Raw genomic sequence first — 13,214 nt, 5'->3', positions numbered from 1 at the left:
AAATAAGGAAGATCATGAAATAGACTGAGGCAAGGCTGAAATTTCAGTAGAGAAAATAAAGGCCTTTTATGTGATTAAGATTTCAATGGTTCAATTACCCATTCAATAACAATAACATCTAATTCTCCGACTTGTACAGAATGTTCAAATGACTGCAGTTGTTGTGTCCCAGAGTTATTTCTTGATCTAAAAAGACTTTAAAATTCACTTCAGAGAAGATCAAATTCTAGTGCAGGACTTTCATTAGTTGTTGCCATAGCAATATTCTGCCAGACTAACTCATTTATCTTGCCAACCCTTCCCTGACAGTACAGATGCTTCTGAAAGGAAATCTGAATTCTTGCCTTTTCTTTCCAGAGTTGCTACCCAAGGTGCTGAGTATTTTCAGTATCTGCAGTCAGTTGCTTTCATATTCTCCATCTTGTGGAGAATGTTGAAATGGGCTGTTTCTTGAGGGACTAATGCATTAAATGTTCTGCTGGACTCAAAACTGTATACACCTATTGATACAAAGTAGTTAACTGTATGTTAGAGGCCAGAGCATTTGGAGAAGCTTTACTTCATCTATCAAAATGGATAGAATTCAGAAGATAGTCATGAACCCTAATTTACAATATTGTGATCCACAAGTGCCCAAGAAACTAAGGTCATTCACCCAACTTCAAAAATAATTAATGTAGGAATATACAGAGGTAAGCAGTTAAAACATATTGGGAACTGAAAATGTGAGGGAAGGTGATAAAGAAGGTGTGTTGGTTCAATCAAGAAAACAAAAACACTGAAATGACTTGAAGTCCTCAAAAGTTAACAGAATTGATCCTAGAAACTTGATTGTCATTGCAAAATGCTCAAATACTAATACAAGGAGTTTAATACGCAAAGAAAAATCATGGGAAATAGAAACACCTTCAGCAGATTCGTAATACACTGACCTAACAGCTTGAAGCATTGATTTCCAAAATAGTTTGGCAATGTTGTGGAGAAACTGGGTCAATATTAAAATGTTCATATAAAATTTTAACCAGGCTTAAGTTTTTGTAATCTTAGTTACAGCTTATTTGTGCCTTTTAACAATGCGATGATTCATTAGTTTTACAATTTCAAATTAGTAATTTCAAATGTTATGAACGGGAAATGAAGAGTGTGTTAGAATGTGAAATGTTAGAACCAACTGCATGCTAATTTGGGTTTTGAAGCAGATGGTCTACAGTCAGGCCTTTAAAGAGATTTTTTGCCTACTTTCTTGCTATTAATGCACAGTAAGCCAGTCTGATACTGATCAATTTGTCCAAAAAATTACATTCCCATTGGACTAACTCCAATCCCATCTACCTATCTTTTCTTCATGCAATCTCTCACCATACCTGTTATTATAATTTAACTTGTTAAACCCTGGTATCAGGCTGTTAAATCTGCACTGTCCACCATTCATATTCAACATCTCCTTCCTGAGGTACAATATCCAAAACTGAATGCAGTGCACCACATGGAGCATGACTGCGGCTCTGTGTTACTGAAGCCTCTCACTTGCTCCTTTGTATTTCAGCCCACATGAGACACAGCCCTTTTGATCTTTTGTACCTGTACACTAGCTTTCCAGGTTGCGTGCAGGGCTATTGAGATCCCATCCCCACTCCAGTCCTGACCTGGAAACACTGAGATTTGTCTTTGACACCTCCCCACATTGCAGGCCAACTCCTGGAGTTTTGCTCACCCATTCAGACCATCTATAGCCCTTTGTGAAAACTGAGTATGGGGTTGCAAAATCGAGAAGGGCAGCCAGGTTCTTCAGTAACATTACTGAAAAGGGGAAATTCAACCTCTCCAATAAATAGCAGCAGAAGGTGAATTATGATTTAACAAATGTCTTATATAAAAATCTTTGATTCATTATCTTGAGTTTATAAAACAGACATTGAAAAGCAACGTATACTCCCATTCCCTCTTTGTTTTTGTCTTTTTCAATAGACTGGGCTAGAAAAAAAAATCTTCACTGTCAATTGAGTTGTCTCACTGAAACAAAATGACAGGACTCAAACCAAAGTTCTTGCAATGTGCGCTATGGCACTAACTAAGCAGACACCTATGTGTCCCACTACGTTCACTATTTCTGATCAAAGAAGTACTCCAGCTCAGACAGAGGCCATTTTACCCATCTTATACCAGTTATGGATGTTCTGTTGGTAGCAGGTGTGCTGGTTCCTGTCTAAATATGAGTCAGTAGGAATCTCTCAGTGCAACACAGGTCCTCCATGAAGACAGGGGCATGGGAGAGAGCATGAGAGCCAGACAGCGAGAGAGAGAGAGCAAGAGAGAGAGAGAGAGAGGGTGTGCGTGTGTGTGTAGAGAAAAAAAAGGCACTGATTAAGGCGATATTGTAAATCTAATACCAGCAGAGTGATTAATTCTTCTTTTAAAGTTTAACCTCAAATAACTCAAGACCGTCCCACCCCGATATAAAAGATTTAAGATGCAAACCAGAGCATCCTCTTGCTGCTTCTTCAGTTGTTCCAGCATCTGTTTGAACTCCTGCTCTTTCTGCTCAGCTTCCTCCAGGGTAGCCTGGTTCTGCTCCTCATAGGCCATGGCGACAACAGCCAGAATCAGGTTGACCAGGTAAAAAGAACCCACGAAGATGACAAGAACAAAGAAGATCATGTACGTCTTCCCTGCTGCTCTTAATGTCTGCAAAAGACACAATTTGTTTTTAAGTTCATCATTATGGAACACACAGTTAGGGTCACTGTCAACAGACAAACATGGGTACTGTGATACCCATCTACCAGCTTTGCTATTATAGAATCATGGGATAGTTGGAGCACACAAGGCTGGTCATTCACTCCACATTCCCTGGCCTTTTAAACTGGACCTCCACAATTCTATTCTTTTCAGCTGTTTATCTGGTTCTTTTTTGACAGCTCTGATCAAATCTGCCACCAACACAACCTCAGACAAGGCATTCCAGATCCCAACCACTTCCCCAAGTGAATGGGTTTTTCCCCATGTTGGCATTTCTTCTTTTGCCAATCACCTTAAATCAGTGCCCTCTGGTTTTGACCCTTCAGTCAGTGGGAATCATTTCTCTCCATGTACTCTGCCTGGTCCCCTTGCGATTGTCAATCAAATCTCCTCCTTTCTCTTCTCCTATTTCAAATATCAATTATAAAACCTCTTGCTATTTGTGGTATTTTTATAGAGACCTTACTATATCTCAAAAACAGTTTGAAGCACTTCATAGTCAGTGAATATTTATAGAGGCAAATGTAGCTGCAGCTCTTACAGACGTTTTGACAGTGTTCGTTGAGGAAAGAACTTTGCTAAGATATTAGGAAAGGTTTCTCTAGATATTGCCAAGAGATCCTCCATACCCATGTGAACAGACAGGACATCGGAGCAAACTACTGCAAGTGCTGGAATCTGAACTGAAAACAAAAAATGCCATGAGTCACACTGGTTAGGCAGTATCCATGGAGAGAAAGCAAGCTAACATTTAGAGTCTAGATGAATGTTAGCTTGCTTTCTCTCCATGGATGCTGCCTGACCTGCTGTGATCTCCAGCACTTTTGTTTTCTGAACAGTCAGGACCTTGGCCTAACAACTGATCTGATGGGCAGCATCTTGGACGATTCCACCCTCCCTCAGTATTGCACTGCAAAGTCAGCTCAATTGAAGTTCTGGAATTGGTACAATGTGAGTGCACAAAGCATGTCCCCAGATAGGTTGGAACCAGAGAAGCAGTTTTGCAAATTCATTTTGCTGGAGACTGAACAGATCAGAGGTCAGATAGTTCCTCAATGAGTTCCCATCATATGAACCCATGATCAATGTGACGTGGTTTTGCAAGTTTATCATGTTGAATACTCCATAGTTATATTGCTGATACTAAGTATATACCAGTTTCTTGAACACTTTGGTAAATGTTATTGAAAACTTGCACTCAATTCTTCAAATTAAATGGGTTACTCCTTCTTTAAAATTGGTACAGGAACTTTAAGCACATGTCTGGAATATTGTGAACAGTTTTGGGCCCCTTATATATGGAAAAAATTATTGGCATTGGAGGCAGTCCAGTGAAGGTTCACTCAGCTGATACCAGGTATGGAGGGATTGTCTTATGAGGAGAAATTGGGCTTGTATTCTTTGGAGTTTAAAAGAATGAGAGGCGACCTTATTGAAACATACAAGATTCTTAGGGGACTTGACAGGCGAGATGGGGAGAGGTTGTTTCCCCTTGTGGGAGAGTCTAGGACAAGAGAGCATCATCTCAGAATATGGGGCTTCACATTTATGACAGAAATGAAGATGAAATTCTTCTCTCAGAGGGTAGTGAATCTGTGGAATTCTTTACCATAGACAGCTGTCGAGTCAATAAGTATATTCAAGGGTGAGACAGATTTTTAATCAGTGAGGGAAATCACGGGTTATGGGGAAAAGGCAGGAAAGTGGAGTTGAGGATTATCGATTCAGCCATGATGTCATTGAATGGTGAAGCACACTTGATGGGCTGTATGGCCTACTTCTGTTCTTATGTCTTCTGGTTTCACTTTCTTCAAAAGGGTGGTGGGACAGATATTTGGGTTGCAATAAAACTGGAGGTTACAAGGGGTATGTAAAGATCAAGACTCTCAAACGCTCCATTCAACTGGAGCTCTGTGCTTGGAGTCAGGGTAAGGGTGTCAACTATGAATAGTGGAAGTGTATTGGTAGATGAATATGCTCCATTTTTTCTGAAATATTTTTGGGAATCAGGAAACGGTTAAACAGAACTTTTTCCTCTGAAAATTAAACAGGCCCATGATAATGTACATGTACCTGCGATAGGATAGGAACAGATGCTTTGGACTAAATGGCATTTTCTTAATCAATTTTGGGAAAAGCTTGTGTGTGTCATGTTTCATATGCATCAAAACATCAAGGCTGAGATGGACAGATTTTTGATTTACAGTGGAATTAATAATTCTGGAGAGCAGGAAAGTGGAGTTGAAGTTACAATCAGATCAGCCATAACTGTACTGAATTGCAGAACAGCAATTATATCAGCTATGATTGAATGGCAGAGCAGACTCAACGGGCCAAATGGCCTAATTCTGCTCCTACATCCTATGATCTAAGAGGCTTGAGGGGTCAAAAGGCCTACTCCTGCTCTTATTTCTTATGTTCTTATTTTAGATTTAGATTTATTTATTTGTCACATGTACTAAGTATAGGAGTACGTAAGTACAGCAAAAAGTGCATTATGGAAATCCATCTGTCATACATTACACAGTTAATTTCATTGCACTCTAAAATTCTGCTCTGATTATTGAATCAATATTACCCTTCAGTTGCTAATTAACCCAGAAGCTCTGTGCCATCGTTGATCAATCTGACCAATGAATAGACCATTTACAGAGTCTTGCAAATTACGGTTGATTTTTTTAAGTCTCAATTTTCTCAAATGGATCTTGAAATTGTCTCTCATGCATTTTCATTTCTCTGTAGATCTTCTATGGCTGTTTCCGGTTTTCCAGGTCTGTTTGCACACAGACTCTGCTGCTGTCCCTGGGCCAGGTAAGGAGAGGAACAGCAGGTTGATATTGTGCTGCAGGAGCAGATTGGAGTCAGGATAACTGCCAGGAACGGAACTGCTATTTTAGACACAGTTAGCCCATGAATGTTACTCATAAGCTGCTAAGTGCCAAAAAATGAACAATTCTGTTGCATTTTAGAAGGCCAAATCAAGTTAGTATGCAAGATTTATTCCCTCCCTCAACCAACCCTGAAAAGAAGCATCTTCCTTCTCAATTTTCTACCTTTTGTATAATCTCCTGAATGTCTTTGCTTTTTGTCAGGGTTTCAGTTCCATGAGAGACAATTTAACTCAGTCGGTTATATCACAGAATTGTTATAGTGCAGAAGGAGGCCATTCCGCCCATTGTGCGTGCACCGGCTTGTCAAATGAGGATCATTCCCAAGTGTCAATCTTCCACATTCCCCCTGTGCCCTTGCAAATCATTTTTATCCAAATAACCATCCTGTGCCCCTCTTGAATGCCTCAATGGAACCTGCCTCCCGCATATTTCCAGGCAGTGCATTCCACACCCTAACTACTCGCTGGGTGAGAACGTTTTTCCGTTTCTGTGCTGTATGAATCTATGACTCTATGACTCACATAACCCTTGCTTCATTTGCACATCACTTTCAATCTATGCCGCTCTCATCCTTGTCCCTTTTACATGTGGGAACAGCTTCTCCCTATTTACTCTGTCCAGCCCCCGCTCATGATGTTGAAAACCTCTAACAGATCTCCCTCTCAGCCTTCTTCTCTCCAAGGAGAACAGTCCCAACTTCTTCAACCTATCCTTATCACTAAACACACCTGAAACCATTCTTGTAAATCGCTTCTGCACTCTCTCCAATGCACTTTCACACCTCTCCTATAATGTGGGGCCCACAGCTGTACACAATCCTCCAGCTGAGGTCGAACAAACGTCTTGTACAAGTTCAACAGCATCTCCCTGCTCTTGTACTCTGAATGGCTACAGTGCGTAAAATAACTCCACAGAGGTTGATATCCCGTCATTAAGTCACCCCTGACACTGGTCCAGTATCCTCAGGCCAGCTCTCAGAGTGAACAGAGCCTCTGACCATCCTGTTTATAACTGTCAGCCAGGGCTCCCTGATTAGACCAGGTTAACAGCCCCAATCAGGGAACTCAGATTCTATGGATCCATCTGACTGACCTCGTTACAATCACTACTGTGTGGTTCAGAATAACATCAATACTGGGGGCTTGATTTGAAAATTTAAGTTTTGCTGTAATTCTTTGCCTGGGTATATCTAAATCATGTACCTAACGAGAAGACATGAGAGATTCCAATACAGATCTTTGAGCAAAACTTGAACATATTCTAACAATTAGAAAAAAATGATGTACTCCCTGCTATCTACCCCCAGACATCACTCTATCCACGGAGCTATATCTTCTCCTTATAGCCATACACCTCATCTTTATACTGAGTTGCTTCCTTGGCACTCGGTCAACTATTTCCTGGAATTTAATATATACACAACAATTGCATTTCTTTTACAAATACACTGTCCAAAATTCAATAAAATTCGGCAAACATGACTTACACCTCCAGCCCTGCCTCTCCAATTCGTCTGGCATTTTTCAGCATTCATTGATTCTGTCCCATACCCCACCGGGGATCGAAAAGTTGATTCACAATTGGGACAAGGCTATCTGTAAGTCTCATGCCTGAACCCTTTCACCTCTTTTGAACAGAAGTGAACCATCTGCCACCTTCCAATCCTTTGGCAGAATTCCTATTTTCAAAGATATTTGGAAAATCATAGATAGTATTTTGCTAATTCTGCAGTTTAAAACAAAAAGGCCCAAGCAAACCCTCAGGCCCCAAAAATCCACCAGACCCCAGAAGTCTGCTTTTTCACTCTTCATTCTATCATTGTGCGTTAATGCCATTTTCTTCTGAATATTTACCTTTGATGGAAGCTCTTCCGGATTTTTTAAATCTCTGTGGGAATTCCAACTGTTTCTATGTAACATTGCTGCGCAACCTTTAGCTACCTCAGCATTATGCTCTTGAAATTTCTCCCCTAAATTCCTCCATCACCATACACCTCCCAGTCCTTTTAAAAGATTCTCCTTAAAATGAAACCTCTGACCACCACTGCTCCTAAAATCTCATTCTTTCTATTTTCTGATAATATCTTTATGAAGAACTTTGGACACTGTTCTATATTAAAGATACTATAAAAATTCAAATTGCTGTTGAATGGAGTAAGCAATTTCCCACATCCCCATAAGGTTTATAAAACGTACCAACATCTCATACATGTGCTTGTAAAATGAACTCAGCAGCTACAGGAACCAAATGGCAAAAGGCATGTCAGCCCTTATTGCAAGGTAACTAGAGTACAAGAATAAAGAAGTCTTGCCTCAATTCTAATGACACCACACCTGGAGTAGTAAAAGTAGTTTTGATCTGTATTTAAAGGAAGGACACACATGCAATGGAGGTCATATAGTGAAGATTCACAAGACTGGTCGCTGGGATGATAGACTGAGTAAATTGGAGTGATATTCTCTGGAGTTTAGAAGAATGAGGGGGAATCTTATTGAAACTGACAAGATTCTGAAGGGTCTTGACAGGGTCCATACTGAGAGATTTGTTTCTCCCTGACTGAGGAATCCAGAACATGGGGGAGTGGGGCACAATCTCAGGATAAGGGGCTGAAGCCCAGGTTCAACTCTCAACTGCAACAAAGGTGTGTGTGTAATAGCAACTCTGAACAGGTTGCTTAGAAAATATTGATAAAGGAGGGGGGAACAACTGCTGACTGTTGGACTGTACAGTCAATAACCTCTCTGCACCAAAAGGTGGCATGGTGGCTCCATGGTTAATGCTGCTGCTTCGCAGTGCCAGGAACCCAGGTTTGATTCTAGTCATGGGTGACTGTCCATGTGGAGTTTGCACATTCTCTCTGCGTCTGTGTGGGTTTTCTCCCACAGTCCAAAGATGTGCACGTTGGGTGGATTGGCCACACTAAATTGCCTGTAGTGTCCAGGGATGTGCACATTAAGTGGATTAGCCATGGGAAACGCAGGGCTACAGGGATAGGGTAGGGGGGTGGGTCTGGGTGAGATGCTCTTTGGAATGTCAGTGTGGGCTCAATGGGCCAAATGGCCTTCTTCTGCACTGTAGGGTTCTATAATCTATGAAAAAGGTTTAGATTGTTTGATCAACCAGGTTAGAATCTGTTGAAAGTGAGTACAACTGTTCACACAACAAGCTTGTATACCAATTGTGCACTAAAATCAACAAATTAAATATTTGAATATATGAACACATAAGGATAAAATGCCTTGTCACTTACTAGCTGGTACAAATTCTCCCAGAAATCCTGTGTCATGAGTCGAAACAAGGCTAGAAAAGCCCAACCAAACGTGTCGAAGCTGGTGTACCCATAGTTAGGATTTCTTCCTGCCTTCATGCACACATACCCTTCAGGACATTGGCTAAAAGAAATGTAACAGATCATGTACAGCATTTAGTTTCCACAAGGGCACGTTATGAAAGTCTGCATTTTGCCTTTGTACCAATTTATTGATATATTTTTGCTAAGTGAGCATTTCTATGACAATTTTTCAGAATGTCAGTTGGATTCTGACTTCAGATAACACGGGGTGAATTTTGCTTCACTGCTTTGCACCTTCTTGCACTGCACACCATTTTTCATTCAAGCTGGGTCAGGGAGGGGAAATAACTTTTTCTGGGTTCTTAACCAATTCCAGATAACACAAACATCAGGGGAGCTGTGGATAGTGTAAAAGGTTGTCAAAGGATACAGCGGGATATCAATCAGTTGCAGATATGGGTGGAGAAATGACAGATGGAGTTTAATCCAGGCAAGTGTGAGGTGTTGCACTTTGGGAGATCAAATGTTAAGGGAAATATACAGATAATGCCTGGATCCTCAATAGTGTTGATGTACAGAGGGATTTTGGGGTCCGAGTCCATAGCTCCCTGAAAGTGGCCACACAAATATATAGGATGGTAAAGAAGGCATACGGCATGCTCGCCTTTATTGGTCGGGAAATTGAGTACATGAGTCAGGGTGTCATGTTGCAACTTTATAGGACTTTGGTTAGGCTGCACGTAGAGTATTGTGCTCAATTCTGGTCGCCACATTACAGGAAAGATCTTGTGGCTTTGGAGAGGGTGAAGAAGAGGTTTAGCAAAATGCTACATGGATTTGAGGGTATGAGCTACAAGGGTGGCTGGACAAACTAGAGTTGTTTCCTCTGGAGCAGCTGAGGCTGAAGGGTAACCTGGTAGAAGTCTATAAAATTATGAGAGGCCTAGATGGGGTTGACAGTCAGAATCATTTTCCCAGAGTTGAAATGTCTAATGCTAGAAGGCATGCATTTAAGGTAAGAGGGGGAAAGTTCAAAGGAGGAGATGTGAGGGGCAAATTTTTGACACAGAGAGGGATGGGAGTGTGGAACGGGCTGCCAGGGGTGGGTGGTGGAGGCAGATACAATAGGGGTGTTTAAGAGACTTTTAGATAAGCACATGGATATGCAAGGAATGGAGCGATATGGATCATGGGAGAAGGGATTAGTTTAATTTGGCGTCATGTTCAACACAACATCATGGGCTGTAGGGCCTATTTCTGTGCTGTACTGTTCTATGTTCAATGCAGTCATCACGTCAAGCACCTGGATCGATACAGAAGTCCAAACCTGGGTGGGAAACCTGTTCAATGGTTCACTCCTCCTTCCATAGGGATCCACTGCATGAGTTGAACAATGAAAACTTTTTTGTGCAACAAAATTGTGAACACGTTCTTTATAAATGAGGATTTGGCTTTATTAAACAACAAATACAAGGGACGTTTTCGTCTATCATGAGGGAGAAAGGTAGTTCTCAACTTAAGCCAGGCTCAACTGAGGGTCTCTCTCAGGAGTGAGAAAAAGGGCAGATGGGAGATTTGTGTCTTCAGTCTCCTTGATGCATTGTGGTGGCAAGCTACAGGCTGGCATTTTAGATGCGGGATAACTAACCACCCCCTTGCTTGTGAGATTGTGAATGAGAAGAACCAAATATAGGAAATGAATAAAAATGCAATATAAATAAAAGGGCAAAGGGTCATCAGCATGTTCTTGCCCCTGTGTTACCGTAAAGTCAGTCAGAAAATTGAACAGTGCAAACACAAACTGTCAGCAACATTTTTCTTTGAATAGGTGCTGAGCTGTCCATCTTCAATGTAACCTGTGGTAAAACGGTTCCCAAATACTTTATACAGTAAAAGTATTTGCTGTGGATTTCTTGCTGCTTCCCATTCATTTGTTTCTTTCATTTCTCTTCTGACAGGAAATTATTTAGCATAAAATAGGGAATACCACCAATATTGTTTTCAAAAGTCAGTTTGGAGGAAAAATATAGATGTCACTTCCACCACAGTTACTGTTCAACATGCCTCACAGAACCTCACCCTGTAAGCAGGTAACATGGGACATTCAGAAGGCTTTATTGCTGACAAATCTTCAAGTTACATCTAAATTTCTTGATGAATGCGCAACTTGGCAGCTACCAAAAAAATGAGCTCCTTTCTGGAAGATGAGGTGGCTCCCATGGTTCTCAAAGCTTTTCACAACCAGTGAAGTGAGTAACAAAGTCTGAAAGATTGCAGTGGGTGCAGGTGGAAGACAGTGGCTAAGATCTTGAGAGATTGTTGACCATTCCCTTACTGCATGCCAAAACTATTTATAATCACAGATCTGCATGAATGGCTTCGGATGTCAAGACCCTGGAGACCTATTCTTTCCCGCATGTCTAAAGAGCTAACTCAAGGTGCTCTTCAATGCAACACTGCCATCCAATGAAATCAGCAGATTGTTGGCACAACGTTATCGTTCAGCATGCCATCACTGTGAATCTTCTAAATTAATGTACCTCGGGCATAAGCACCAGAACAACCTGGGGACTACATGTCACGGGCTTGATTCAGAGAATTGAAAGCCAACTTAAACCTGGGCACACTAGTAACAGTAAAACAATCACACCTGGGTCCTGCATGTCACCAAACCTCTGAGGGGTAACAATAATTAAATGACAATGAGAATTGCCAAAGAAACCATTCAAACCACTGATGGCGTTCAGCAGGTATAAGATAGTCTTCAATACCTTATGCAAATTTCTTTACAGAGCAAAGAAAAATGGGATGTTTCACAATCTGACACCCTCATACAGAAATAGCTTTCCTTAAAGTTTCTGGCTGCCGAAATCACAGCACCAGGTAAGGATAGTGTGAAAGTACACTTCAAAGTGTCAGTGTACTGAGTAAAGGAAAATTCATCAGTGAATTAATTTGCCATATATAGGTCAGTAACTGCAACTTTGTTGCACAGTTGCCATACCCTGTCATACCATATTGTTGGGAAAGGCTTGGTTCAATAAGATGCACAAATAAGCTGTAAACAATATTCACTCCAATGATCTTCCAGAAAATGGCCACCTCCATGAAGAGACACAATTTAACCATTGCCTCTTGACATTCAATAGCATTACCACTGAACCCCTCACTGTCAACATCCTGGGGGCTACCATTGACCAGAAACTCAACTGGACTATCCATATAAACACAGTGGCTTCAAGAGTAGGCCAGAGGCTAGGAATATTGCAGTGAGTAACTCACCTCCTGACTCCTCAAAGCCTGTCCCATCATCTACAGGAGTGTGATGGAATACTCCCCACTTGCCTGGATGGGGGCAGCTTCAACAACACTCAAAAAGTTCGACACCATCCAGGACAAATCAGCCCTCCTGATTGTTACCATTGCCATAAACATCCACTCCATCCGCCACTGATGCTCAGTAAAAACAGTATGTACCAACTACAAGATGCACTGCAGAAATTCACCAAGGTTCCTTAGACAGCACCTTCCAAACCCACAATCACTTACATTTAGAAGGACAAGGGCAGCAGATACATGGGAACACCACATCCTGCTATTTCCCCTCCAAGCCACTCACCATCCTAACATGGAAATATATCACTATTCCTTCATTGTCATCAGGTCAAAATCCTGGAATTCCCTCCCTAACGGCAAAGTCTGCCAGAAGAATACATGGGAAGCACAAGGGTGCATGTGATGCTATTAAGGGAGCCCATCAGTGAGAGCTATACCCAGCCAGTATTACAGAGGTTCAGGAGGGCTGAGAGAAGCAATTGCAGAAGAAAAACATCAGCACAAAAATGTAAAAAAACCACAATAGTCTCAGAGGGCAGAATCCTATGAGCACAAGTGGGCTATAGGTGAGATTCGTGGCAGAAGTTTGTGACAAATCCAGCAAGACCCATTTCGAATTTGAGATGATCTCGCAGTATCTTTTACGCTTTCGACAAATAGGTGAGATTCTCACTAGGTAGTGCCAAGTTACCAACTGACGGCGATTTGCGCTTGTTAAATGTTTCGTTAACAGCCCAACTTGCCTCATTAATATTCAGCTCTCTATTTTACCAAACTCCCCCAATAATCCAGACGTGGGGAATTCTCAACATGGAAGTCAGAGCGAGCACCTGGTGGATTCTGCTTACTGCCTGCTCCAAACCATCTCCATGTTGGACACTGGGCACCAACATCACAGGGCACGCTGCATGGGGCACACACACCCCACAGGTACTGAAATCCGACATGTACCACCC

General features: G+C 41.5%; 1 protein-coding gene across 4 annotated transcripts in view; it reads right to left on the bottom strand.

Annotated features, from left to right (window-relative positions):
• LOC109925260 (sodium channel protein type 8 subunit alpha-like) overlaps positions 1-13,214 on the bottom strand; it is a 186,484-nt gene that overhangs the window by 73,620 nt on the left and 99,650 nt on the right. For all 4 annotated transcript variants that reach the window (XM_048618898.1, XM_048618899.1, XM_048618897.1 and 1 more), the window contains exons 9-10: positions 8,881-9,022; positions 2,479-2,685 (exon numbers count right to left, since the gene is read on the bottom strand). In XM_048618898.1, coding sequence (XP_048474855.1) covers positions 2,479-2,685; positions 8,881-9,022 — 349 coding nt within the window. The remainder of the gene's footprint in view (positions 1-2,478; positions 2,686-8,880; positions 9,023-13,214) is intronic.

Source organism: Rhincodon typus, chromosome 41 (assembly GCF_021869965.1).
Source record: "Rhincodon typus isolate 14 chromosome 41, sRhiTyp1.1, whole genome shotgun sequence".
NCBI classification, from domain to species: domain Eukaryota; kingdom Metazoa; phylum Chordata; class Chondrichthyes; order Orectolobiformes; family Rhincodontidae; genus Rhincodon; species Rhincodon typus.
This window is presented reverse-complemented; position numbering and strand designations above follow the sequence as displayed.